Here is a 27384-nt window from a genome sequence, read left to right on the forward strand (position 1 = left end):
GGCAGGGGCAGCGGAGCAGGTGCAGCCAGGAGGCGTGTGGGTGGGCGGGGAGGAGCAGAGAGGAAGGGCCGGGTGTGAAGGAAGGGAAAGGGGAGAAAAGCAAAGTAGAGATGAGATAAGGCTGCACCTGTTGCCTGAGGCACCTCCTGTGCCGGGGCCAGCTCCAGCTCCCTTCCCAGGGCAGCTGCTCGCCCAAGGCAGGCAGTGCTGGCAAAGGACTCTCGGGGATTGGGCCCGCAAGCTTCGGGACCCCAATTGATTGCAAGGAGATCCGTTCTCTCTTTGCTCCAGGGAAGTACCCACTTTTATTGCTCGCAGGAATCCCCCAAAGGCAATGGGGCTGCCTGTCTGAGGGAGAGGGGGGAGCCCAGCCACTCCCCTCAGATGTGCCCACTCTACCAGACTCCGGTGAGGGTGACTTCTGCTGGGAAGACCCCCATGATGCTGCTCATAGCTGTCCGCACTCTCAGCCCACTGTGCGCTATTGATTTGATGGGTCTGGATGAAATACGTGGCACGTTGAGTAAGGCCCTATTCCTGTGGTAGATTATAGTGAAACCGGGGCGGGGCTCGGGGAGACAGGGCACATAGAGGTGAACATGAGACTGAGTCGGGGACCCACAAAGGGCTGTGGGGGTCCACAGAAGATAGCGCATCTGGTTGGGTGAGCAAGGAAATGGTTCTTGGAGGAGGCAGTGCTGGAACTGAGCAATAAAGGGTTCTGGTAGCGAAATTGTTGAAGTTGGGAGTGGGAGCAGCTAAGGCAGGGAGAAAGGCGTTCCCGAGATGGAACCGTGTGAGCAAAGGCACAGAGGCGCAGCGTGCAGAGCCCCCGGAGGGGCGCAGGCGAGGAAGCAGCCAGAAACCAGAGGTGAGGAGGCCGTGCTGTGGAGCTTGACGACCAGGGGCAGAGGTCAGTGCAGTGCTGTCCATCTCTGCACCTCCCTACTGATTGCAAACAGACTCTTAGGGCAGGAACTCACGGGGCCTCATCTCTACAACCCGCAGGGCACACCCACCAGGACCTGGCCTGTGCTGGCCTCCAACGTATTTACTGAATCAAATTAAATTTGGGGTGAAATCTGCCCGCGGGGCTCAGCCTCAACACTACATCCCGTTAAGCACATGTCAGCCTCCCTGGGGGCGGGAAGGCTGAGGGGTGTGGGTGGAGGTGGCAGACGCAGAAACACAGAAGACACTTGTCCTTGGGGATGTGCGTCCCAGGAGGTGATGGCACTGGGCTGTGCACAGGGGTCCCAGACAATAGAAACCGATGGAGCGTAAGCAACCACGGGGCCAGCACTGAGCGGGGGTTTGAAGGGGGGGGGCAGGAGAGGCCTCTGGGAGGAGGGTGTCAGGTGCCCGAAGCCCGGGGACCCTCCTCACTGCAGCCCTGCAGCTCGCCTGCTGCTGCCACACCTCCCCACCAGGCCCATGCTCTCCTGCCGTGGCTGTCGCCATCCCCACTCTGTCTGAACAAGGCTTTCTAGGCGGACGCTCTCTCATTAGCCAGCGACCCGGGTGCTGGGAGGTCCGTGTGTGCCTGCTCCCCGTGCTTTCGGAATCTCAAACTTCAGGGCCCGCAAGATTCTCTGAATGCTTCTCGTGAGAACAACTCCAGCTGCGGGGGCGGGGCAGGGAGCAGAGGGAGGGACATCTCAAGGCACCTGTCTCCTGTCCATCTGTGTGTTGCCTTCAACGAGGTGACTGGTGACCTGTGACCTGTCCTCAGGACGCTCTGGCTCCCAGGTCCTCTCCACAGCTCAGCCTGATCTGATGTGAACTGGACACTCCTAGCCCAGACGTCTCCTCTTCCAGCCCAGCCTCCTCAGGGTCCTTCAGACGCAGCCGACAGCCCTTGCTCACAGGCTCGGCAATCCGCCCGGGACCCTCGCCCAGGTCCTCACCGGCTTCTCTGGGCCTCGCCTCCACCCCGTGTTCCTCTAGCTCATCTCCCCGAGTCGCCCACCTCCCTCCTCACCCCGCCTGAGCGAGCCTGTCCTCCCAGCTCACCAGCGCCCCGTCGCACGTGGATCTCCACCCCGGAGTCTCTGTTTGCTCTCCTGATTGCTTTCTGCCTCGGGTTTCATTTACTAACTTTGTTCTGGAAAGTTTGGGACCGCAGTTGGCAAATTAGTTCTGGTTCAAAACCGCCCTCTCCTGGTCTCCACTCCTGGCTCTCCTCGCTGCCGTCTGGGCCCCCTGTCCCCCTATCGCTCCGTGGCTGACCCTTGTCTCTCTGTGGCCTCCCTTCCCATGTGTCGTGCCTGCCTCGGGGTCTTGTCTCTGACAACCCTCCCCCACCCCTGCCCCGTCTCTGGCTCCTTCTAAACATTCAATCCCCAATGCCTCGATCCTCATTTAAAATCCCGTCCTCTTTCTTGACACCAAATGTTTCTTGGCAAGACACCCTCAAGTCTCTTGTTTTTATATTTCATCGGTTCTTCATCGCTATGTTCTCTCGAGCTGTTTGTAAGTTGTCCAGGGGAATGAAAGGCTGTGAATGAAGATGAGTCGGTCGGCCTCAGGGAGCTGTGGCTCAGTTTCTCCCCGTCCCGGAAAGAGGACTGACGGATCTCCTGCACACGCGCCACCTTCCCTGGTGGCCCGCGGCCCTCCTGGACGCCCATTTGTCCCTGAGCCTTCGCAGCTTGAACTTCACCCCCAGTACGATCCCAGGGCAGAGGTCATTAAAATCTCACGGAATAGTTCTTACAGCCTGGGTTTTATTCAGTGAAATAAACACTGACAAACATCTGTTTTAGCATAAGCTCAATTAATTACTTAATCTAACCGTCAGTAATTTCAATGCTCTTCCACGCTCTCATTCTGGGCAGCATGATCAATAGGGTAGCATGAACCCAGTGGATGTTATCGCCACCCAAGATGCTCCTTCCTTGCATGGCTCAGGCAAGAAGCTCAGGGGTCTGACCCCTTGCAGCTCGCTGTCTGTCAGACCCCTGGGGTGCAGCTCGCTGTCTGTCAGACCCCTGGGGTGCAGCTCGCTGTCTGTCAGGCCCCTGGGGTGCAGCTCGCTGTCTGTCAGACCCCTGGGGTGCAGCTCGCTGTCTGTCAGACCCCTGGGGTGCAGCTCGCTGTCTGTCAGACCCCTGGGGTGCAGCTCGCTGTCTGTCAGACCCCTGGGGTGCAGCTCGCTGTCTGTCAGACCCCTGGGGTGCAGCTCGCTGTCTGTCAGACCCCTGGGGTGCAGCTCGCTGTCTGTCAGACCCCTGGGGTGCAGCTCGCTGTCTGTCGGGCCCCTGGGGTGCAGCTCGCTGTCTGTCAGATCCCTGGGGTGCAGCTCGCTGTCTGTCGGACCCCTGGGGTGCAGCTCGCTGTCTGTCAAACCCCTGGGGTGCAGCTCGCTGTCTGTCAGGCCCCTGGGGTGCAGCTCGCTGTCTGTCAAACCCCTGGGGTGCAGCTCGCTGTCTGTCAAACCCCTGGGGTGCAGCTCGCTGTCTGTCAGACCCCTGGGGTGCAGCTCGCTGTCAGTCGGGCCCCTGGGGTGCAGCTCGCTGTCTGTCAGGCCCCTGGGGTGCAGCTCGCTGTCTGTCAGGCCCCTGGGGTGCAGCTCGCTGTCTGTCAGGCCCCTGGGGTGCAGCTCGCTGTCTGTCAGATCCCTGGGGTGCAGCTCGCTGTCTGTCAAACCCCTGGGGTGCAGCTCGCTGTCTGTCAGACCCCTGGGGTGCAGCTCGCTGTCTGTGGGGCCCCTGGGGGTGCAGCTCGCTGTCTGTCAGACCCCTGGGGTGCAGCTCGCTGTCTGTGGGGCCCCTGGGGGTGTAACTCGCTGTTGGGCCCCTGGGGTGCAGCTCGCTGTCTGTGGGGCCCCTGGGGGTGCAGCTCGCTGTCTGCCGGGCCCTGGGGTGCTTTCTCTGCTGCTGCTCCTCAGTCGGCTCCTCCCTCTCCCTGCCCTTCGAGCTGCCAGCAAGCTCCCCCACCACCCCGGACCCCTCCAGCGGACATGTGAGGTGAGGAAGGCAGGGAGGCTTGCACAAGTCGGGAGGGAAGGAATAGGAGAGAAGAAGGAACAGGAAGAGAAAGAAAGGCAGTTACAGGACAGAGGGGGTGGGAAGGACAGCATGAGGAAAGGAGGGAGAAGAGGGATGGGACCTGAGATGGGGAGAGACGGAGAGGGCAGAGGGCCACGAAGACGAGGAGAGAGGGGAGGAGAGCGGTCCCCTGAGCTGGGCGCCCTGGCTGTTGGAGAAGCTGACGGGAGACAAGGTGGGAGGATGCTCCCGGCTCCCAGCCAGTGGCAGAGCAGAGCCGGTGTTGGTGCTGGGTCCTCAGCCCTGGAGAGGATGGGCGGAGGCCGCTTTCTGAAGGTTGCTGCTAATGAGACCCATCGGGGGGTTGGGGGTGTGCGTGGCAGCTGTGGGCTCCTTCCAGATTCTTTGATGTGAGTTCCTATAAACCCTTCCTTCCTCCGGAGACCACAGAGCCCTAGCTGACGCTGAGAGGCAGTGCATGACCCTTAGATGACCCCTAGCTGACCCCTAGCTGACGCTGAGAGGCAGTGCATGACCCCTAGATGACCCCTAGCTGACGCTGAGAGGCAGTGCATGACCCCTAGCTGACCCCTAGCTGACCCCTAGCTGACCCCTAGCTGACCCCTAGCTGACGCTGAGAGGCACCAGCTACATAAATGCTTGTTGCTGTGAGACCGGGGGCTGGTGTTCAAATAGCATTTCTGTGGTAAAAGCTTCCTGATACCGTTACTGATGCCCAGCCCCGTGGCTGGCACACAGGAGGTTAAGTCATCTCCATCAGTGCATAACTGTGCCTTGAAGACAGAACCGTATCCCATGTTATCGTCCTAATAACCCTCCAAGATGGTCAAGCACAAGCAGCTCAAAATTACAGATAAAACACCTGAGGCCAACGGCTTACACAGCCCTGAGCTCAGTGGCAGGTCCTGCCGCCTCCAAGCCCAGCTCCGTGAGCGCGGCCAGAGCCGCCGCCGGGAAAGGCACCGCCCGCAGGGCCTCGAGGGCTCTCCTCCGGCCGTGTGGTCCACGTGGGCACCACGGAGGGGCTGTGACCCTCCGGGGGGAGTTGGAAAGGGGAGCAGGGACCTCGTGCTGCCTCGGCAGGTGCCGGGTGAGGGTCGGTCCGTGATGGAGGGGAGGCGGTGATTTTGTTTCCTCTCCTAAGATGGGCCCTGAGCCGTTCAAGTCCACTGGCATCTCACTAGCATGCTGGGGTGACGGCGGCAGGAAGGGAGGGAGGGCCAGGACGGGCTTGTGTCCTGCAGGAGGACGCTCCTGGCCCATCCATGACCCTGGGCTCGAGGGCATCCCTCACTGTCCCCAAGCCCTGACGTGGGCGAGGACCTCCCTCCAAAGCCTCCCTGTGGAGTCTCACCTTTCAGGTCAAAACGCCGCATCGGGTGCAGCAAGGCACTCCCCGGGCTGGGCCCTACGCCCTCCCCACCTTCTCCCCACCAAGGCGCCCTGCTCTGCGCGGGCGCGGCCCGCAGCTGCCCTCCTTCCTGTGCCTTCCACCGCCACAATCCCACCGGCAGAGCTGCTGGAAGGTCACCTTGTCCTCCGGCCCGCCCACTGCTAGGTCACCATCCTGGCCAACTGCCAATCAGGCGCCCTGTGCCCGGGTCCAGCATCGCCCTGGCCTCTGGACACGTGTTCTCAAAGCCAGGGTCACTTCTGCCTTAAAGCCCAGAAGAGGACGTCACGCAGGAAGGTACCCAGTTCCTACTCTTGATTCGTTCCCATTTCATTACATCTTTAACTCAGGACCCCTCTGCCTCACTCGCGCACTCAGTCACCTGGCAGACACCACGGGCCGCTCTCGGTTGGCCAGTCTACAGCGCAGTGCGCAGAGGGCGGCCTGGAGAAAGGCCGGGTGCAGTGGTCAAAGCGGTGACCCGTGAACCCGCCCGGCCTTGGCTCTGACCCTGCTTCCTCCCACAGGAGCTGTGGCCTGGCTGCTCCCCTAGCCTCCTGGCCTCAGCGCCGCCCGCGCCAAAGCAGACCCGAAGCAGCTCCCTCAGAACGCTGTTCGGGACACCACAGACGCTGCCCGTGGGGCTTGACGGTACCCTGGCGAGGACAGGCCTAGAAAGCCACCCGCCCTTCTCCTGAGAACCTGTCTGCTGCAAATGGACACAAGCAAACACGCCCTGTCCCACCGAAAGGCCCTCACGCCCAGTGGACACAAGCGAACACGCCCTGTCCCACCGAAAGGCCCTCACGCCCAGTGGACACAAGCAAACACGCCCTGTCCCACCGAAAGGCCCTCACACCCAGTGGACACAAGCAAACACACGCCCTGTCCCACCGAAAGGCCCTCACGCCCAGTGGACACAAGCGAACACGCCCTGTCCCACCGAAAGGCCCTCACGCCCCGTGGGGACGGGCGGGGCCACCTGTGCTTCCGCCCGCACAGGAGGGAAGGGAAGAGCGAGGAGAACACGGGAGGCCCGCGCAGCTCCTCTGGGTGAGCGCCTCCTCGGGGCCGTGGTCCGGGCGTGCGAGCAGCACTGGACCCGGAGTCAGACCCTCAGAATCTAGTTGCACCTGCAACAGGCCTGGCGTCTGCCCTCGAACAAGACCCCCACACCGCCCATTCCCATCTGGCCTGCGTTCCCCAGCTGAAGAGTGAGGGACAGACCAGCTAAGGGATTTCCAATCATAATGTCCTTGGGTTCTAAGCGCAGGCAGTTCTCAGCAAGTCCTGTCAGGAGTGCGGCCCGGGAGGCTCCCCGCAACTCTGTCCGCCCCCTCCCCTCCCCTCTCCCCCACAGCACTCTGCTCCCCCTCCCCCCCGCAGCACTCTGTCCCACCCCTCCCCTCCCCCCCCCCAGCGTGCTGGTGGCGCACTCTTTCCGGGAACCACCTCCCAGCTGGGCCTGGAGAAGGGGCCCAGGAGGGGGTGTCCTGGCTGCCCACAGAGGGGCCCAGGCACCGGCAGGGGTTCGGGTGGCACTCACCGCCGGCCCGCGGAACGGCACGTGGTCACAGTTCTCCTGCCAGGACTGGTTGAGGCTCTGGGCAAACTCTCGGAAGAAAGCGTGGGACTGGTTGAAAATGGAAAATCCCAGGATGTTGACACGATCGTCCACGAGGCCGTCCACGCTCTGGAGCGAGAACTCCTGGAAAGACCACAGTCGGAAAGAGCCGCGTCAGGAAGGGGAGGCGGGCGGGACTGCCGGCCCCACCGCTGTCCCATCAGACCACACGCACGCCGTCCTGCGGGCCTGGAGGCTCCAGCCAGAGCTGCGCTGTTCTGAGAGCAGGCGCCGGAGAAAAGGAAACGGGCAGCCGGGTCCCTAAGGGGGTTGTGGGGTTCGGGACAGGAGCGAAAGGACACGCGTGCCTGGTGGAGGCAGGAGTGTCACAGGAGGTGCCACCGAGCTGTCGGGGACAGTGTGCAGGCATCTGCTGGGCCGGCAGCCACCATTCGGCAGAAGGCCCCAGGCCGCAGGCGGGGCGGGGGGAAGCGTGCGGCTCTTCCCCTCGCTGCCGCGTGCCTGGTGGGAGCAGCACTTCGAGAGCGGGGCCGCGGCCCTGCCGCCAGGCTCGCTGCGCCTTTAACGCCTTCAACAGGAGCGATGCCTCCGGGGCCTCTTTCAGCAGGTCCCCAAGCGTGATGCACCCCAAAGTCTGGGATTACTGGGTCAGCACATAGGGTGCAGGGGCGGGGGGGTGAGAAATGAGGTGGAGAGGCTGGCAGGGCCGAGCCGAGGCGCTGGCCCTCTCTCCTGTGCGCGATGGGCCCGAGGGGACGGTCGCAGAGAGCGGGCACCACACGATCAGGCCTGTTTCCGAGACTCTTGGCCTGCAGGCCGAGGACGGGCTCCGTTACTGCGTCACTTTCATTCGTTACAGCACTGGGTGCCGACTGTGCGCCAGGCGCAGGCCGGTCCGAGGAGCGTGCGGGCCGGGCAGCTCCGTGCTGGGCAGGTGGGGCTGTCCTTCCGCGCAGGCGGCCAGGGAGCTTCCCTCGGGGCAGTGACATTCAGAAGCTCAAGGGGATTCTCCCGGAACCATGTCCTCACAGGGCACCTGGGCCCGGCCAGGGCTCTTCTCCGCAAACGAAAACCTGGAGCCTGGTCCCACGGAAGCCAGTGCGTGCCCCAGGGAGAGCAGCCTCCTCATGGGCTGAGCTCGGAGCCCTGGGCCCTGTTCCCTAGGCCCCGCACCCCGGCCCTCCGGGAGGCCGGGCGGCAGGGTGTGGGTGGTCAGATCGCTGATCCCGCTCGAGAGCAGCGCCTTCCCCGGGTCACTTTCCCGCAGGAAGTCCCCTCATCACATGCTCCTGGTGAGCGCCTCACACACAGCCCGTCGCCAGCGGGCACACGGTGGCACCGACCCCGACAGCCCACTGCCACGCAGCCCAATGGCAGAGGCGGCGCCTGGAGCTGACTCCAGGTGCCTCCTCCAGGAAGCTCTGCTCTCCTCAGTGGCGTCTCCGAGACTGAGCTCCCCCAGGCCCCTGCACACCTCTGTGTCCCCCTCGGGTCTGTGCCAGACACTGCAGGCCCAGGCTGTGCGGAGCCCCCTGAGCTGTTAGATCCCTATGGGAGATGCTGTAAGATCCCTATGGGAGATGCTGTCAGATCCCTATGGGAGATGCTGTAAGATCCCTATGGGAGATGCTGTAAGATCCCTATGGGAGATGCTGTAAGATCCCTATGGGAGATGCTGTAAGATCCCTATGGGAGATGCTGTAAGATCCCTTTGGGAGATGCTGTCAGATCCCTATGGGAGATGCTGTAAGATCCCTATGGGAGATGCTGTAAGATCCCTTTGGGAGATGCTGTAAGATCCCTATGGGAGATGCTGTAAGATCCCTTTGGAGACCCCAGCCCCTGACGCTCTGCACGATGGTTCATTGTGTTGTGGGTCTCCCACATTCCTGTTAGGGAACGGAACGTGCCAGAGGACAGGCTGACTCCTAAGCTGATGTCCTGTCCTAACATGGCAGCTGCCCGCGTGGGGGGCGATCAGCCAGCAGAGGCAGATGGCTAAGGAGAAGGATGCGTCTCAGAGGAGAGGCGGCGGGCCCCAGCCAGGCGGCTGAAGGGCACCCAAGGTCCTCACTGATACGGCTGGTGGGGACCAGAGAGGTGTCCCCTCTCCCCTGCCTCCTGTCCGGTGGGCAGCTGGCACCTCTCCTCCGTCCTCTCCCCACATGCACGGCCTGACGGTCTCAGATGCCCACAGACTCGCCGGCGGCTGGGGCATACAGTAGGTGAGACCCAGGCTCCTCACCACAGCGAGGTGCGGCCTTGGGGAGGCCTTTAACTCTCCAGGCTTCAGGCCCTGCTTTGTAACGTGGGGACAACGACTGCAGCCGCAGAGGCTGGTCCAGGGTCAGGTCAGACGCACGCACAGCTCAGCCTCGATCTGCACCGGGAAGTGCTCAGCCTGTGACGGTCACTGACCTGCTCTGCGAGACCCGGGAGTCCCGCCCTCCGTGCCATCCCTCCCGGCGGCCTGGGAGGTCTGAGTTAGGAAGGTGTTTCCTGCCCTGGCCGGTGTGGCCCAGTGGATAGAGCGTCAGCCTGTGGACTGAAGGGTCCTGGGTTCAATTCTGGTCAGGGCACATGCCCGGGTTGCAGGCTTGATCCCCAGTAGGGGGCGTGCAGGAGGCAGACAATCAATGATTCTCTCTCATCATTGATGTTTCAGTCTCTCTCTCCCTTCCTCTCTGAAATCAATAAAAATATATATATTTTAAAAAGGAAGGTGTTTCCTTCGAATGTATGTCGAGTAAGAACGAATGTTAACTGCAGACTCCTAGGACAGCCCTTTCAGAAGCCAGCCAGTCTGTCTTCTGGCCTTTTCATTCCTACTTTCTTATCCCTCAATTTTGTTCTTTCCTCAAAGTCCCCTTAAGATGAAAAGACCCAGAATCTTCCTTGATGCCTCATCCTCTTTGTATAACTCACGGGGGAGCTTGCAAAGGACCACAGAGCAGAGTGCGTCTTATCGCAGTGTGCCAGGACGCGCGGGGTCTCCTCCCCAGCCCCTCGGTGAGGAAATGCTGTTTAAGTCTAAGCGCAGCCTCGCTGGGTGAAGCTGAGCTCTGGCTCCTGAACAAACATGGAAACAGCCACCAGTTTCTACACGATAACAGCTTCCGGGCCAGTGCTTCCCAAAGTGTGTTCCCCAGGGCACTAGCTTTTCCAGGAGCCATTAGAATAATTTCATAAAAATAAAGTTTCATGTGCAAATAAAATTAGAAAGCACTGCATGAGACAGCTGACTCTTGAAGATTCACAACACTTATCCGCACATAGAGCTTTACAGATGGGCAACGCGGAGCTGCGGCTGGATTCTGGCTCACCCAGCTCTTCCCATCACACCGCCCCTCCCGCCGCACCACCCTTCCCTGCACACTGGCCATGGAGCCTCCCCCAAGCCATGGCTGCCTCCCAGTTTGTTCTTTCAGACGTGCATTGGGAAATGCTGCTCCACACAGAGTGAACCATGCATTATGCACCCAAGTTCAGATGATGGAGAGGGATTTTCATAAAACTAACACGTTCCAGGACTGGAGGGGTTAAATCCCTGGGTCCGGCCCACCACAAGCTCTAACTCAGAACGCACAGGCCCCGGCTCCCAGTGACACGGCCTGGCTGCTGCCCCTGCCCTGAATGGCAGACAGGGCTGGGAGCGCTGGGCTGAAGCAGGTGCTCATGGATCTCGACTGTCTCCTATGAATGTGCTGGGAAGGGAAGCTAAGGTCCCTGCCCAAGGACTGGACGCCATGGCGGCAGCACCAGAGAGGGAGCAGAGGGCGAGGAATAGAGAAAGGCCACCTGGTGAGGCCGGAGGTGTGCAGCGGCCGAGACCCAGGCCTGCCAAGCCTGCCTGGCGTTGGGGTGCCCTGTGTTCCCACAGCCATCTGCTCCCGGGAAGAGGAGGCAGAGCGCTGGACCCGCAGCTGTGACTGTCTTCGCTCTGTGCCTCCGGGACTAAATAACGAGTTACTGTGAGCAGAAGCTCAGGGTCAAGCTGACCTGAGATGGTGGACACTGTGCTCCCCTCGCCGAGGCCCTGCACTCCCGTCAGGATCGGCCTCCTTCCAGCCACCGGGAGGGAACCTCTGTCCAGGTCCCAGCTCGTTGGCCTCAGGCCTGCGGCGACCAGTGCACCGCCCATCTCAGCGTGCAGCCGGCGGCTGAGGAGGATGAGTGGACCGTCCAGCAGCAGGCTCGGCCTGCCCCATCTCTGCAGCAGGACCAACGATGGGCTTCCGTGGGCTGGCGGCTCACTGTCCAACATGTTCAAGGTCACTCAGGAGGTATGACGAGGGCAGGACCAGGATCCAGGACACTGAGCTCTCAGGTGGCTTCCCACGGCAGGAGGGAAATGCACGTAACAGGAGATTTTTCAGATCTTGGCCATTTTTGCCTCATTCATGTCACAAGTCCACAAGCACCTGCTCTAGGACACTCATCGTGTGTGACGCACGAGAACCATAACGCGGAGCAGGCTGGTCCCTGCTCACAAGGCGCTCATTCCTAGAGGCCAGCAGGAGGCAAGTTCCTCAAAGTGGTCGGTGCAAGAGCCAGGAAGGCAGGCGGGGGCGGTCCCTTCTGCCGGGATTTCTGTTGATTTTCCTAAGCTGAGAGCTGATGGCAAAGCTGAGGTCTGAGAGATGCTGTCATCAGTCACTGCCATCTTGGCACACATCAGGGCTCTGAGGTGGCTGGGCCTGGGTCACAGGACAGCGCTTCTGGGCAAGGGGGAGGGAGAGCCAGGGAGCGGCCCTGCTCCGGCGCCCTGGACAGCGATGGGCGCTGGGAGGACACGCAGCCCAGACAACGACAGACCATGAGGAGGGAAGCCACGCACTTCCCCTGGGGACAGGAAGGCGGGAGACTGCCCCCACCATTTATCACCTCGTCATCCAACAGCGTTTCCGAGTCTATGGAGCCTCTCGACTTGCCTCAGAGGAGGAAGGACTTGACCCAGCTGCCAAGACCAGACCTGGGCCTCCCATGCCGACTCCAATGCTGAGAACGCCGGCAACTTTGCAGGACGGATTGGTCTCTGACGGAACCTTCCGTCGTGGCTGTGGCTCCCCCTCTTCGTCACACCCCTGGCTCCGCCAGGGCAGGCACCCTGCTCTTCCTCAGGCCCATGACGCGCCTCTGCCTACACGCCACACTCCCATTCTCCTTCCTAACCAGCCTTTTTAAGCTCCTCACCCAAGGTGTTTTTCCTATTGATTTCTAGACGGAGTGAAAGGGAGGAGGAGGGGGAGAGACACTGACATGAGAGAGACACGTCGATTGGTTGCTTCCCGCACGTGCCCTTACTGGGGCGGGGAAACTGCAACCACAGTAGGTGCCCTTGACCAGGAATGGAACCCACTGACGCTCTAACCAGCTTTTAATAACCGGTTCAAAGAAAGCCATATCTGTAACCCTTTCTTTAAGCTCCTCCCCCCCCCCCCCCCCCCCCCAGCACTAAAGGCCTCCTCTGGGCGTCGGCACCTCCCATTTGCAGACTGAGAGCTCTTTAAGCCACATCCCAATGTTGCTTGCATTCCCCAGCACACAGTAGGCATTTAATAAATGCTTGCCGAATAAGTATAGTTCATTTTAACATTTGCTTAATCATGTCTGACTAATCATAATCCTATAACCTGGGCCAAGGACTTCCCGCTGTCAGCCAAATGCAAATACAAAGACTCATTCTTCTGTGGATGCCTCCTGGATCTCCTTCCAATGATCCCTGCCGCGCCTCCTGAGCACACCCCTCCTCTGACGGCCAAGGTCAGAGAGCACGCACAGGAGGCATAGCCGCGGGAGAGAGCGGTTTTGGAGCAAAGTTTCTCTTTAAGGTGCTGTGGTACCCATGTGTGTCACTGTCAGATCTCCCCCCACTCGGGGTCTGCACGGTGGATGGTGCCTTGGGAGCTCAGACACATGGGAGCATTCACTCCATTACTCTTTCCTAGCTGCACTGAAAACATATTTATTCACCAAAGTGTTCTGTGCTATGCAGCGTGGTTCTCCTAAAAGGCTCAATAAAACTGAAATATGTGGGTAGTCTTAGTAATTTTACAATAAACTACACTTCAGAATCAACTGCTCTAGCACTTAGAAAGTTCTCTAACTGATGGATTATAGCTCTTGGCCACTCTGCGAGTGCAGGTGTGTGTGTGTGCGTGTGTGTAAGAATGCATGTATGTGTAGGGATGTGTGTGTGTAAGGATTCATGTATGGGTAGAATGTGTGTGTGTAAGAATGCATGTATGTGTGTGTAAGAATGCATCTATGTATAGGGGTGTGTGTGTAAGAACACATGTATGTATAGGGATGTGTGTGTAAGAATGCATGTATGTGTAGGGATGTGTGTGTATGAATGCATGTATGTGTAGGGGTGTGTGGGGAGGGTGCTTTCAGTCAATGAGTACAAGATAATGAAGAGGCTCAAGCACCCTGGGAAGTATAGTTCCAACTGAGTGAGAAGCCAATTTTGAAATGTCCCCGATAGCTTCAGAAATACAACATGAAGTGGGCAAAAAGAGATGGAAGATAAATAATGTTGACTAGCAGCCCACTGAGGTTTATAAACTTTCCATGTTCTGTACAAAATGATGCTGTAAGAATTATTCCCATCTTACCAAAGGAAAACAGGCTCTAACAGGCTGAACACTGTGCCACAAATACATCTGACACATGGCAGGGCCCAGATTCAAACTCATGTCTTCTCCGATCCGAGGCTCTGACTGCCTCCATTAAACCATGTTTCTATCCTCTGTCTCAACACAGCCAGGAGGCTCACACAACCTCACGTGCCGAGCCCTGGACAGTGGGCCGCCTGAGACAATCTCATCCTGACCTTTAAAACCTGACGGGGAGGTTTTGTTTCAAAGACCTTTGGGTTCTGACTTCCCGAGTCAGGTGCCAGATACTGCCCCGAAGAGGCCACGTGACCAAGGCCAACCAGAGCAGGTTGTGGCCAGCGGAGTAAGCAGCCCCAGGTGACGGACAGGTCACTCAGCACAACGAGTCAGACCGTCCTTGGTCTCCTCTGCCTCCTCCTACCTCAGTGGTCGTTGTTGGTGCCACCCTGGGCCTCAGGTTTTGACATTGCCCTCACTCACTAGGACCCTTGGAAACGCTGTCTCTTGAATCCTGAACTACGCCCCCTTCACGGTCATGCACACCCTTCATTCTAATCTGTCCAGCCCAGCATGGAGGAAGGCACTCCAGGCGGAGCAGTTACTGTGTGGTCCTCCTGGCCGAGCTGCAGACCTTCATGCTTATGGGTGTGGAGGAGATGAGCGAAATTCCTGTTGGATGCAAGGCGGTGAGCTCTCTCACCTGGCCAGCCCTCCGAGTCTGAGAACTCTATAATGTTATGAACTGCTCCATTCATTCACTCAACATATACTTACTGAGCACCTACCATGTGCCAGTAGGCCACTGAGGTTATATGACGAAGCTCAAAGTCTAGCGGAGGAGTCAGCTATGGAGGGAGTTCCCACTTGAGATGAGGCTACAAAATACAGAACACAGGGCTCTGTGAGAGAGTGTGCCAGTGAGCTCAACCGGAGTGTCAGGGGAGACCTCCTTGGAGGCGTGACATCAAAGCAAGGCCTGAAAGAGAGTGGGGTTGGCTTGCCAGAGGAAGGGGCAGGAGGGGATGGGAGCATATCACTTCCTCCGGAGTCAGCTCCTTCCCTCCCTGTCTGCCCCAGCTCCTCTCCGTGATAATCTTAGCAATTTCAATGACTTATGACTAATCTCTGATAACGCTTTCGAAGAATAAACACAGGCTCCATCTGCTTGACAATAACATGGACCCAAAGGCTAATACTTTTCTGCATATATTCATTCTGCCCAAAGAAAACAGGGACGGGCGCATGGGACAAAATTTCTGCAGGGCTCCCGGCTGGCTGCAGTGCGGGAACCCCGGCAGCTGTAGAACTAGCAGCTGCGTCCTCGGGCCACGTGGGCCTCTAATCAAGGGATCATTCCTCCTTGGAGTGCCAGCCTGAGGGCGCTGTGACTTGAAATGCTCCCAACAGCGTGTAGGATGGAACGAGTCCAGGACTGAAAAGATCCTCAGAGACCACCTAGTTCTGCCTCATAATTTTAAGGTAAAGAAACTGAGTCCCGTGAAGGGAATGGGCTGGCCTAGAGTGGACGCGGTCGAGTGAGGGGTGAAGAGCTGCTGCGGATCCATGATCGGCTCCACTACCTCGAGCAAGACAACCCCCTGGCTGAGCTCGGCTCGCTCACCCTTAACATGAGGGTGAAGCAGTGCTTCCTGCGGGAGCTGCTGTGGGGTTAACTGAGCAGCCCTCACGACAGAGCGTTCTGTGTGGAAGGTACTCTTTGACGAATGTCATCCCATTGCTGTGTCGCCTGGCTAGTCAGTGGCAAGGCTGCAACCAGAAGCCACGCTGCTTCATGACCGCCCTCGTTCCGGTGAGACGTCCTACTGTGTGACCCTTCCCACGCCATCCAACACCAGCACTGGGCCCTTCTCTCTCGGTGCCCGAAGGGAACTCGGAAGCGCCTGCTTCCTATCTGGCACAAGTGGCAGCCTGCCCTCAGGCGTGGCAGTGGTGCCAAGAGCTCCAAGCTCTGGCCCCGCCTGGCACATGGTAATAACACGGTGTCATGGTGACCATGCAATGCTGAGAGCAGCCCCAGCGGCCCGCAGGCCACACAGCCTCCTGCTTTTGGTGCCCAATTAATTCTTGCATTTCATTGACATATCATGACTTTTGACCCATGCCCTTACCTCTCCACACTTCTCCCTGCCCAGGTGGCATCGCCCTCCTTCAGCCCAGGCCCATCTGCTCTCTGACAGGGACTGGGTGACGGCACTTTCCTGGTAGGCAGTGATTGTGCATCTTCCTGGGTTCACTAGTAGCTGGGTAACCCTTCCAGGCTTACTAGCTCAGACCACACCTCTGCCTATGCCTCTGATCTGAAGGGGCAGCTCTGCCGTCTCAGTGGCTGACTTGGCTTTGCCCAGAGGCCGGAACTCTCCCGTCTTTTTCCATCGTCTTGCAGACAACAGTTTCCGCGCCAAACCCAGAGGCAACTGGACAGACTCCTCCCAGATTAACGAGCAGAACAAGCACAGTGGACCTGAGCCAGCCCCGTGCAGGCCCTGGAGATGCCACCGGACCATGGGCCGCCCCCTGCACAGAGCAGCCAGGCAGGCCTGTGAGCTGTGAGGGAGCCGACACCTTTGCAAGGACCGCTAATCTCCACGGTTAGGACCCCTTTCCCTCTAAACAGACATGCCAGAGAGTAGGATGCTCATTGCTTTCCCACATGCATGAAAGAGTATGTGATGATTAATAATTTCATGTGGCAGATATTGCTAGCAATCACTACACACATTTCCTCTTCCACCTGGGCAGTCAGCAGGTGAAATTTCCCAGTCTCCCTTGCAGGTGGTTGTGGGCATACGACTGAGTTCCAGCCCGTGGAAGTGGGAGGAGAAATACCACTGCCCCCTCCAGGCCTGGTCCACACGCCCTCCTGCACCATCCCTGGCTTCTAGGGACACATTTATACGCGGGAGGAGCCTGGCCCTGAACGCCCTGCGGAAGGCTACCCACTGACCAGGACTCTCTTTTGAAACTTCAACTGAGTCAGAAACACACTTCTGCTGTGTGAAGCATGAGGTTCGAGGGTTTATCTGCTACAGCCATGGACGTTACCTATCAGAGACACGTGCTATCAATAGCTAACTTTTTATTTTACTCAGATTTTAGCCACAGATGTCATTACCCACACTGTACCTGTGAGAACCCAGGGCCCTCGGAGCTTGGGGCACACGGCGAGCGAGCACCTGACTGGGGACTTCACCAGGTCTGTCCGCCTGAACGGCTGGGTTCTCACACACTGGCTTTGTCCTCTCAGTATAAAGCTTCTTAATCACCTTTAGACATGCGGTCTTGCTTCTTTCCATTTGCAAAGTTCAAATAGAAATAAACACATGTGAACTCTTCAGACCCATTAAGATGACTATTATCATAAAAACAATGACAAGTACTGGTGAGGACATGGAGGGACTCGCACCCTCATAAACTACTGGTGTGAATAGAAAACGGTGCCGCTGGAAAACAGTGTGGCCATTCCTGCAAAACGAAGCATAGAATTCCCGTCGGAGCCTGCAGGTCCACTTCCAGGAATCTGCCCACAAGGGCTGAAAGCCGGGGCTCAGACAGGTCCCTCTGCTTGTTCACGCAGCCAAAGCGAGAGGCAACGCAGCTCTGAGGGGCCTAGTGATAACGGAGCCGATATTTATTAAACCCTTCCACATGCCAGGCTCTGCAGCCAGTGTTTCTCGGTTATTTTCTCATTTAAACCTCACAGCATTTCTAGCAGAAGGCACTGACTCAGACCTCAGCGGCCTCATTCATAAGTAAACACTCATGCCGAAACCGGTTTGGCTCAGTGGATAGAGCGTCGGCCTGCAGACTGAAAGGTCCCAGGTTCGATTCAGGTCAAAGGCATGTACCTTGGTTGCGGGCACATCCCCAGTAGGGGGTGTGCAAGAGGCAGCTGATGGATGTTTCTCTCTCATCGATGTTTCTAACTCTCAATCCCTCTCTCTTCCTCTCTGTAAAAAAATCAATAAAATATATTTAAAAAAAAAAAAGTAAACACTCATGCTACCACCTCGGTAGTGGCATCACCCAGCAGCCAGCTTACACCACGAGCGCAGTATTCTTCATACTGCATAACCCCGTCCCCGCCAAGGCGCCCCGGGAAGCAGCTGCTGTGTGGACAGGATCTCTGAGGCGGTGAGTCGTTGAGGCTCAGAGAGGTTAAGTAAACTGCACGGGGTCACACAGCTGATATCTACCGAATGCCAGGGCCTGTGCCTTTCCGACTCACTGTGATGGCTCTGAGAAAGCGAATCTGGTGCCTGCTGCATCCTGTGGCAGAATTTAGGAGATGGGACATGATGGCATCCCTGAGAAATTCAGAGAAGGAATAAATAAGAATTAAAGTTCAATGGCCTCTGTATTTGGGGGGAAGGGACTAAAAAAGTACAGAAGATAGCTCACTATCCTCTTTAATATATATATATATATATATATATATATATATATATATATATACACACGCACACACACACACACACACACACTGAGTGGCCAGATTATTATGATCTCTGAACACATAATAATCTGGCCACTCAGTGTAGTGTGTGTGTGTGTGTGTGTGTATTATATATTAGAGGCCCAGTGCATGAATTCCCCAGCCTGGCCAGGGAGAGGGAACATGGGCAGTTGGCCGGCCTGCCTGCTGGTCGAGGGGACAATTTTCATATTAGCCTTTTATTATATAGGATATACACTGAGTGGCCAGATTATTATGTGTTCAGAGATCATCATAATCTGGCCACTCAGTGTGTGTGTGTGTATGTATATGTGTGTGTGTGTGTGTGTGTATTTTTTTTCCAGAGAGGAAGGGAGAGGGGGAAAGAGATGGAAACATCAGTGATGAGAGAGCATCATTGATTGGCTGTCTCCTGCACGCCCCCTACTGGGGATAGAGTCTGCAACGAGGGCATGTGCCCTGACTGGGAATAGAACCAGGATTTCCTGGTTCATAGGTCGATGCTCAACCACTGAGCCACTGGCTGGGAGCATTACCCTCTTTAGGAAGCCTGGCCCGCTCTGCTCTGGCCCAAGACTCCCACTGCAACTGGGCAGAAAGAATGGACTTCAAAACAGCTTCTTTACTCCTAACAGAGGGTCTGTCCATTCCAGAAAGCCCAGCCCCGAGGGGCTTCCAGACTCTCCCACTGACGAGTGCAGTGGCACCGCCTCTGTTTCCTGGCCTGCTTATTACTCAGCCACCATCACTGCTGCAGCCCCCGCTCTGCTTCCCCAGGGGCTCCGGCGGTGCCACTCTGGTCAGCTCCAGGTCCAGAGAACTCGGACGCCTGCTCCCAGGGCCCCTGGTCTGTGCCCACCGCAAGGAGGAAGGCTTTGGTAACAGGGAGTGCTGTAATGCACTCCCTCATCCTCACGGCAGCCCGGTTCACCCGAGAAGACGGGGCGCAGGTCACCAGTGCGACTCTCCCAGAGGCACGCAGCGAGCCAGGCGGAGGGGCACTTCCGGGTCTCCTGGCTTCACAGGCCAGTGCTCGTCCACCTGAAAACCCCCAATCACCATCGCCATCGTTTCTGAGGAGAGGGCGTGGCACACAGCCTTGGTGATGCCGTTTCTTAAAAACCCTCAAGCCGAACAACTCCTTCTCCTTACTGTGCTGGAACTCAATCCAGATGCCTGGCTCCCCCGTGAGGTCACCCCATGACGCCCTGCTTCCCAGCATCTTTCTCTGCTTCTGGCAACAGCCCTGGCCTCCCTGGCACACACACAGCAGCCCTGGCCTCCCTGGCACACACAGCAGCCCTGGCCTCCCGGCACACACAGCAACCCTGGCCTCCCTGGCACACAGAACAGCCCTGGCCTCCCTGGCACACACAGAACAGCCCTGGCCTCCCTGGCACACACAGCAGCCTGGCCTCCCTGGCACACACAGCAGCCCTGGCCTCCCTGGCACACACACAGCAGCCCTGGCCTCCCGGCACACACAGCAGCCCTGGCCTCCCTGGTACACACAGCAGCCCTGGCCTCCCTGGCACACAGAACAGCCCTGGCCTCCCTGGTACACACAGAACAGCCCTGGCCTCCCTGGTACACAGAACAGCCCTGGCCTCCCCGGCACACACAGAACAGCCCTGGCCTCCCCGGCACACACAGCAGCCTGGCCTCCCTGGCACACACAGCAGCCCTGGCCTCCCTGGCACACACAGCAGCCCTGGCCTCCCTGGCACACACAGCAGCCCTGGCCTCCCTGGCACACACAGCAGCCTGGCCTCCCTGGCACACACAGCAGCCTGGCCTCCCTGGCACACACAGCAGCCCTGGCCTCCCGGCACACACAGAACAGCCCTGTCCTCCCTGGCACACACAGCAGCCCTGGCCTCCCTGGCACACACAGCAGCCCTGGCCTCCCTGGCACACACAGCAGCCTGGCCTCCCTGGTACACAGAACAGCCCTGGCCTCCCCGGCACACACAGCAGCCCGGGCCTCCCTGGTACACAGAACAGCCCTGGTCTCCCTGGCACACACAGAACAGCCCTGGCCTCCCTGGCACACAGAACAGCCCTGGCCTCCCCGGCACACACAGCAGCCCGGGCCTCCCTGGTACACAGAACAGCCCTGGTCTCCCTGGCACACACAGAACAGCCCTGGCCTCCTTGGCACACAGAACAGCCCTGGCCTCCCTGGCACACACAGCAGCCCTGGCCTCCCTGGTACACAGAACAGCCCTGGCCTCCCTGGTACACACAGCAGCCCGGGCCTCCCGGCACACACAGCAGCCCGGGCCTCCCTGGTACACAGAACAGCCCTGGCCTCCCTGGCACACACAGCAGCCCTGGCCTCCCTGGCACACACAGCAGCCTGGCCTCCCTGGCACACACAGCAGCCCTGGCCTCCCGGCACACACAGCAGCCTGGCCTCCCTGGCACACACAGCAGCCTGGACTCCCTGGCACACACAGCAGCCTGGCCCCCCGGCCCTCTCCTCTCTCCTCCCCTGGCTCCCCAAACGGGACACAACTGCCTTGTACTCTGTCCTTCCTCTCCTGCCACTTTCAGGGCTCCCCCTCGTGCCTCCTTACGTTAAGCAAAAGCTTTTGTCTTGCTCTGGGAATCATCTGATCCTTTCTCCCTTCCACATGCTACCTAGCATGGCTGCTCTAGTGTACAGCCGTGTTAGACAGAAAAAAATACACACATGAGCCAAGAAGTGCCTGGCGTTTGGCATGCTGAGGGGTGGGCCTGGGGGCTTCTGGCGCTGGACCTGGTGCGGCTCGCAGGACGGCGCTCTGCGGGTGCACGGAGCTGTGTGAGGCTTCCCGTGGCTGGTCCTCCAGGAGGCCAGGCCAGCGGAGGGGCGGGAGTGCGGAGCTGGGCGACGGCTGGGGAGGGACCCCCGATGCGGCAAAGAGGCCCCCGGGTCCTTCAGGGGCTTTCAGCTCTGGGAGCAGAGGCCTGGGGAGGCGTCAGTGTGAACAGCCCCACAGCCGCCCGCAGACAGCGCTGCTCACAGGACCCCAACAGCCGGACGGGAACAGGACCGCGCAGTCCCGCGTTTCCTGGGCAGGCACCGCCCTCGCCGCACAGGGCAGTGCCCAGACCCCATCCCTGCTCCCCAGGGGACGTATCCTATCACATAGGCTGACCAAGAAAGCTTAACTTTTACGTAACCTTTTCCTCCTTAAGATTTAAGAGTTAAACCTGTGAGGTGAGATTCTGCTCACTAACATACTGAGACCCACTTTGAATCTTCTAAATGGTTATTTTCATAGAGAGGTTTAGTTGAGCAATTAGCAACGGTCACCTGCAGGGCCACCTGGAGCAGCCCACATAGTTCAAGTGAGTCCCTTTGCCCTGGACACGCCATGCGCCTTTAATCCCCGAGCCCGTGGGTGTGCGGCTCCGATCCCAGAACCTCTTCCCGCCTGGCTTATCCGGAAAAGGCCCGCCGACTGTCAGGATGTAGCTTAAATCCGCTTCCTTGGGGTCTTCTTTCCTCCTTCTCCTCCTCCTCTTCCTCCTCGTCCTCCTCTCTCTCTTCCTCTTCTTCCTCCTCTTCCTCCTCCTCCTTCTCCTCTTCCTCCTCCTCCTTCTCCTCTTCTTTCTCCTCTTCCTTCTCTTCTTCTCCTCATCCCCCTGCTTCTCCTCCTGCTCCTCCTCTTCTTCTTCTCCTCCTCCTGCTGCTCCTCCTCTTCCTCCTCCTCCTCCGAAGCCTGCCCCAGGTTGATCGAGTGGCCCGTTTTAGGGTGTAGACCGGGTTGTACACAGCTAATAGAATTTACCACTTTGCACAATGGATACTTTGCATTTTCCAAGGCAATTTTGCTTTCTTATTCCCATTTTAATCCCTAATTCCTGATGCAGCGCCTGAAACATCACAAGCATGCCTGCATGAAGGGGCCACTTAAGTGATCTAAGACGTCCTGCATTTATAAAATAAAACAGACTTCTCTGAACGACTGTTACAACGGCTCTATTTGTAACAGCCAGAAACTGGAAGCAACCAAAATGTCTCTCAACAGGTGGGTCATCCGCACCAAAAGCCAGGTCCCCGCTGGTCAGAAGCAGACCGTGCCCTCACCTAGCAGCCCGGTGAGTCTCAAGGGCACGGCGTGGGCCTGACAACAGTGACCTCAAAAGGGATTGCATTAAGTAGCATTCTGGAAGCTATAAAGCAACGGAAACAGAGAACAGAGTAGGGAGAGTGGGGATTAGGGTGGTGGGAGGCGATAAGCCCTGGCACAGGGGAGATTTTTGTGGTGATTAAGTAGTTTTGTGTCTTGATTGCAGGGGGAGTAACACAAACCTACACATTTTGAGAGATGTGCCGTTTGCGATCCTGTTTTGATGCTATTGTAATTAAATAAGATGTGACGCCCGGAAGAACCGGGGTGAGGGGTACAGGTACCTCTCTGCATTTCCTTTGTGACTTCCTGTGGTTCTATTATTTCGACATAAAAAGCTATAAAATTCTTCTAAAAACCCATTCTCTGACGTTCTTCCTTCTCTCTAGCTGAGTGCCTATCCTTCCTAACAACCTTTCTCTCTTTTACTGATTTACAACTTCAAAATACTCCACGCACATTAAATTACATCCTTCCAAAACGCAGCAGCTCCGCGGCGCAGCGGCTCCTCCTGTGTCACAGACCAGGAGGCGAGCTGGCACTGCTGAGGGCACAGAGCTGGTAGGTGGCAAGGCTGGTGCCCCCACCTCACCCAATAAAATGTCTACCGACTTCCTTTCTCACCTGCAACGTGGGGTTGGTAGACACGGGCTCTGGCGGTGCAGCAGCGATGACACCTCAGGCCACGTGCACCTGCTGGGCCCTCGCTGTCCTGCGGGGCCGGGACCGGCAGCCAGCAGTCCGGCCTCCCAGGGGGACTCGTCTCCCAGGGGAGGCTGTGCTGTGTAGCCAGCGGCATGTGAATGGAGGGTCAGACTCTACAAATCCCCGTTCCCCCCAAACGAAAAATCGTTGAGGTGAGAATGCAGTAGTTCTTGAACTTCCATGTTCCCAGGACACCATCGGGCTGGCCTCTGCCTCTGTGTTCCCGATCCTCCCTCCTGGGCGTCATCCTGTCCCCCCACTGACCCTGGTTAAGGACACTCTCCATGCCAAGGAAGTGGGCTGTGGAAATGTCTTACCAGATTAGTGAAGATGTACGTGTAATAGGCTGACACCATCCCTAGCTCAGCGGCCTGCAAGGGGAAGAGAAGGAGGTTAGAGAGGAAAGCATTATCCACTCCAAGCCAAGGAGCAGCGAGGGCTCCGTGCCTGCCACTCGCCCGGCTCACTCGCCTTCGTCCAGGCAGAGGAGAACACTGGGATCTGTTCTTATTTTGCCCTTGACCTTGAAGGACGGGGCACAGAATCACCGGCCTCTAGAGCTGCTCTCCCCACCTCCGCCCCACTCCCACCCACAGGGACTCGCAGAGCAGCTGCTGTTTGCACGCACATGGACAGGAGCAGGAGTCCTGGAACCCAAAGGACTTTAAGGGGAACGGAGCCGGTACCAGCCGGACTGTGACCTGGCTCATCTCCACCCCTGTGAGCGCTGGTGTGGCTGAGCCTGGGACTCCTCTCACTCGGGCTAACTGACCAGGCAGCGCCATCACCTCCCTGTCTGACGGAAGGAATGGAAACACCAGCAGGAGGAACGGAAACGCCAGCAGGCCCCACAACTTGTCCCGGTTCACAGCCTCATGAACGGAGACGCCGACAGTAAAGCCAGGTCGCCCCCGCCCCGGAGGACTGCAATGTGAATGGAAATCCCACTGGGAATTCTGACACAATTTTCTCAGGAGCCAAGGCATACCCGGGAGAGGCTGTGGGTTGAAGGCAATTCCCAAATGTACCCCATGCGTGACAGAATGCTAGGAGCAAGACGCGTGGCCTGCGGTCAGGTGGGAAACGGGGTCTGCATTAGTAAGAACCGAGCTGTGTGGCGCGCCTCCACCTTGACCGCAGCACGCAGTGTGGCGGCGCCCGCAGGGCGAGACGGCTGCTTCAGCACAGCCCCCGGTGGTCTCATCTTCCTCACCACCCTCCCCGGGCAGTGTGCCCGGCTGTGTGTGACGCGCTCCAAACCAACAAGCAGATCCAGTAACTAAGCCAGCTCCCCAGGCCCGTCCCTCCGGCAGGCGGCAGGCTGTCCCAACGCCCCTCAGCTCTGGCCACTGTCATGACTAGGGAGGTGCCGGGGGGAGAAACACCCAGCGATGACGATCCCACCTTCTTCTGTTTACCTCCCGAGGAACTCCAACAACCGGCATTCCTGTAGGACACCCCAGTCTCCCCGAAGAGCAGGCTGGGTGGTTACATCACCACCACTCCAAAGGGGATGCCTGCAGGGCCTGAGTGACTGGGCAGGGGCATGTGGGGTCCCGATGGAGCTCAAGGCTCCTAGTTGAGGCCCCCACTTCCCCCAGCAAAGCTCCTCTTCTGAGCGGGTGAGGTGTCAGGATGCCGCCCACCCCCGCTCCACTGCCCAGGCTGATGGCAGCCCCTGAGGCGGGAGGCCATGAGGGCGCACTGTTGGATGGTGAAGACCCGTTCGGTGAGGGCTGCTGTCCTGTGGATAAATGACAGCCTTGGCTTCAGGACCGAGTTCTCTGCAAACGAAAGTCACTGCCGGAACGGTCGCTCGGTAAAAGGAGGGCTCACTCTGCAAATCCCCTGAAATCCAGAGGCAGCAGATGTGGCCACGCTCAGGGCCAGGCTCAGCTGTGCACAGGGTCCCCGAGCGAGCGCTGTGTGCTCTCTGCTCACCCTGCCTCACCCACTGAGCTCACCCCTCCCGAGGGCCCTCAAGGCTGGCTCTCTTTCTGTGCAGGGGAGCGTGGGGCCGGGGAGCGTGGGCCCCGGGGAGCGTGGGGCCCGGGGAGGGTGGGGCCGGGGGGGAGCATGGGGCCTGGGGAGCGTGGGGCAGGGGAGCGTGGGGCCCGGGGAGCGTGGGGGGCAGGGGAGCATGGGGCCTGAGGAGTGTGGGGCCGGGGAGGGTGGGGCCCGGGGGGAGCATGGGGCCCGGGGAGCGTGGGGCCCGGGGAGCCTGGGGCCCGGGGGAGCATGGGGCCTGGGGAGCGTGGGGCCCGGGGAGGGTGGGGCCCGGGGAGCGTGGGGCCCGGGGAGCGTGGGGCAGGGGAGCGTGGGGCCCGGGGAGGGTGGGGCCCGGGGAGCCTGGGGCCCGGGGAGGGTGGGGCCCGGGGAGCCTGGGGCCCGGGGAGGGTGGGGCCCGGGGAGGGTGGGGCTGACCCAGGCCTGCTGCTGGGGTCATTAGGAAATTGCCCAGGGATGGTAAAGGGCGCAGGCTTTGCGGTGCCTCTCTGGTCATGCTGGTCAGTGCGGCTCCACGGGCACAGGCCGAGGCCGGAAGTGGTCTCGGGAAACTGCCGCAGGCCCTGCAGAACCTTGGCTGCTAGTGACCTTCACAGGCCGACTGCCCTTCACACGCAGGGCAGTAAAACACTAAAAATCATCTGAAATGGCGGCGCGTGGCATTGGTGGGCCATGAGACACCACACAGCTGGTGGGACTGTCGATTGTTACGGACTTTCTGAAAGGCAATCGTGTCAAAATCCCTCAGACGTACATGCCTTCCACTCAGTGGCCCCACTTCTAGAAGCTATGCGGGGAGAGTATTCGTGACTGTGCGAACCATTCTTTACACAGACACAGGTTAAAACTGGCCTGCATCTCCAACAGGAAAGCAATAGTTCAATAAAGTATGATACGTCATGATCGCAAATGATGCAGCTATTGAAATATTCATAGAAAAATATGTCATGACACGGGGAAATGCTCACATATGATTAAGCAGAAAAAAGCAGGTTACAGGAGAGTCTGTGTGGGGTGACAATTTTGGGAGGAAATGTGTCTATAAAGGCAGAGAATAGACATCAGAATTTCACAGTGGTAGTCTCTGTGAATTGTGAATACTTTTTATTTTCTTCCCTGTGCTTTCCTGAATTTCAACAATAAACTAGACATGCCATTTCAGAGAGAGAGAGAGAGAGAGAGAGAGAGAGAGAGAGAGAGAGAGAGACCAGATGCAGCTGCGGGAAACCGCGAGGCACTGCCGGGCCAGGGCTGCCCGAGGCTTCCCGGGGACTGCCAGGCCCCAGCTCTGCAAGGGGTGCAGGCTGCCCTGCCCTCTGCCAGAAGGCTCCCCCCTTCCCGAGGACTCCTCAGCCTGGGTTTCTCACGTCCGAACACTTAGAGGAGCTTTTCACTTCATTGATCCTAGTCCCAGACACGAGAGAGGAAAGAGGAGGAAAAGAGAAAAGGTGTGCATGTGTGTGTGTCTGTGTGCGTGTGTGTGTGCGTGTGTGTGTGTGTGTGTGTGTGTGTGTGTGTGAATTGGGTATATGCACACAGACAGACATGGGTTTGAGCTGTGAGAAATTACTATAGCAACGGGCTGAAGGGATAACCCTCGGTTCTCAGAATGCATTCACATCTCTTGTTAACTTGGAGACAAAAATGAGCTGGGGGAGAGAGGGAGGGCGGGGGAGGAAGAGAGACCATCCTGTCTGCACCCCCCCCCCCCACCTGCCCGCCTGGTGGAGTGAGTGAGGAGCCTGGCTCCCCTCCCCGCTCCCGGAGCTGAGGTGCTGCTTTTCGATGTGCAGCTAAATGGCATCGGGAGAGGCCGCTGGGCCTGGAGAGGCTGGGGAGCTGCTGCGAGTCAGGAGGAGCTCTGAGGCAGGCCCACTCTGTTTGGGGTGTACACCTGGCCCGGCCGCCAGCCCAGGACTGGTGCCCAGAGACACCAGGGCTGGCCAGTGGTTTCCAGCTGTGTGCCAGCACAGATGCCCAGGCAGCTGGCCTCGCTGCGTGTCTGTCTCTGTCTCCCTGGCGCTGGCCTCAGAGGCCCAGCTTCCCTGCACAGGCCTGAGTGAGGCCTGGGGCGGGTGGGCAGGGAGCCCACTGCGGGCAGGGAGGCTGGTGCAGGCCTGGCTCTGCTCCCAGGCTGCTCCTCTCCTGGAGCCTCAGTTTCCATCTGTGAAGTGGGCATATCACACCCACCTCACGCAGTCACCGCGAGGACCACACTGGGAAACCGCACCGTGGCCCTGGTGACCCGGGCACCCGTGGAAGGTCACGGGCAGGCCCGTGTTCAGCAGTGCACACAGATGAGACTGCCCTGGGAGTCCACACGTGGGAATCCTTCTGTACCGCTGGGCAGACAGCCCATCCCATCACCCCAAACCCTCTAGAGACCCAGGGACCCCCAGACCCCTGGCGGGATCTCGGCTGGCCAGCGTTGCGTTGGTGGCTGCCCTCCTGCAGCAGCTCAGTGTTCCT

The 27384-nt window shown here is 58.7% G+C and overlaps 1 protein-coding gene across 1 annotated transcript in view; it reads right to left on the reverse strand.

Annotated features, from left to right (window-relative positions):
• GRIK4 (glutamate ionotropic receptor kainate type subunit 4) overlaps window positions 1–27384 on the reverse strand; it is a 204195-nt gene that overhangs the window by 83074 nt on the left and 93737 nt on the right. The window contains exons 6-7 of the mRNA XM_054712522.1: window positions 23226–23279; window positions 6950–7111 (exon numbers count right to left, since the gene is read on the reverse strand). Coding sequence (XP_054568497.1) covers window positions 6950–7111; window positions 23226–23279 — 216 coding nt within the window. The remainder of the gene's footprint in view (window positions 1–6949; window positions 7112–23225; window positions 23280–27384) is intronic.

This window comes from Eptesicus fuscus, chromosome 23, assembly GCF_027574615.1.
Source record: "Eptesicus fuscus isolate TK198812 chromosome 23, DD_ASM_mEF_20220401, whole genome shotgun sequence".
Taxonomy (NCBI): domain Eukaryota; kingdom Metazoa; phylum Chordata; class Mammalia; order Chiroptera; family Vespertilionidae; genus Eptesicus; species Eptesicus fuscus.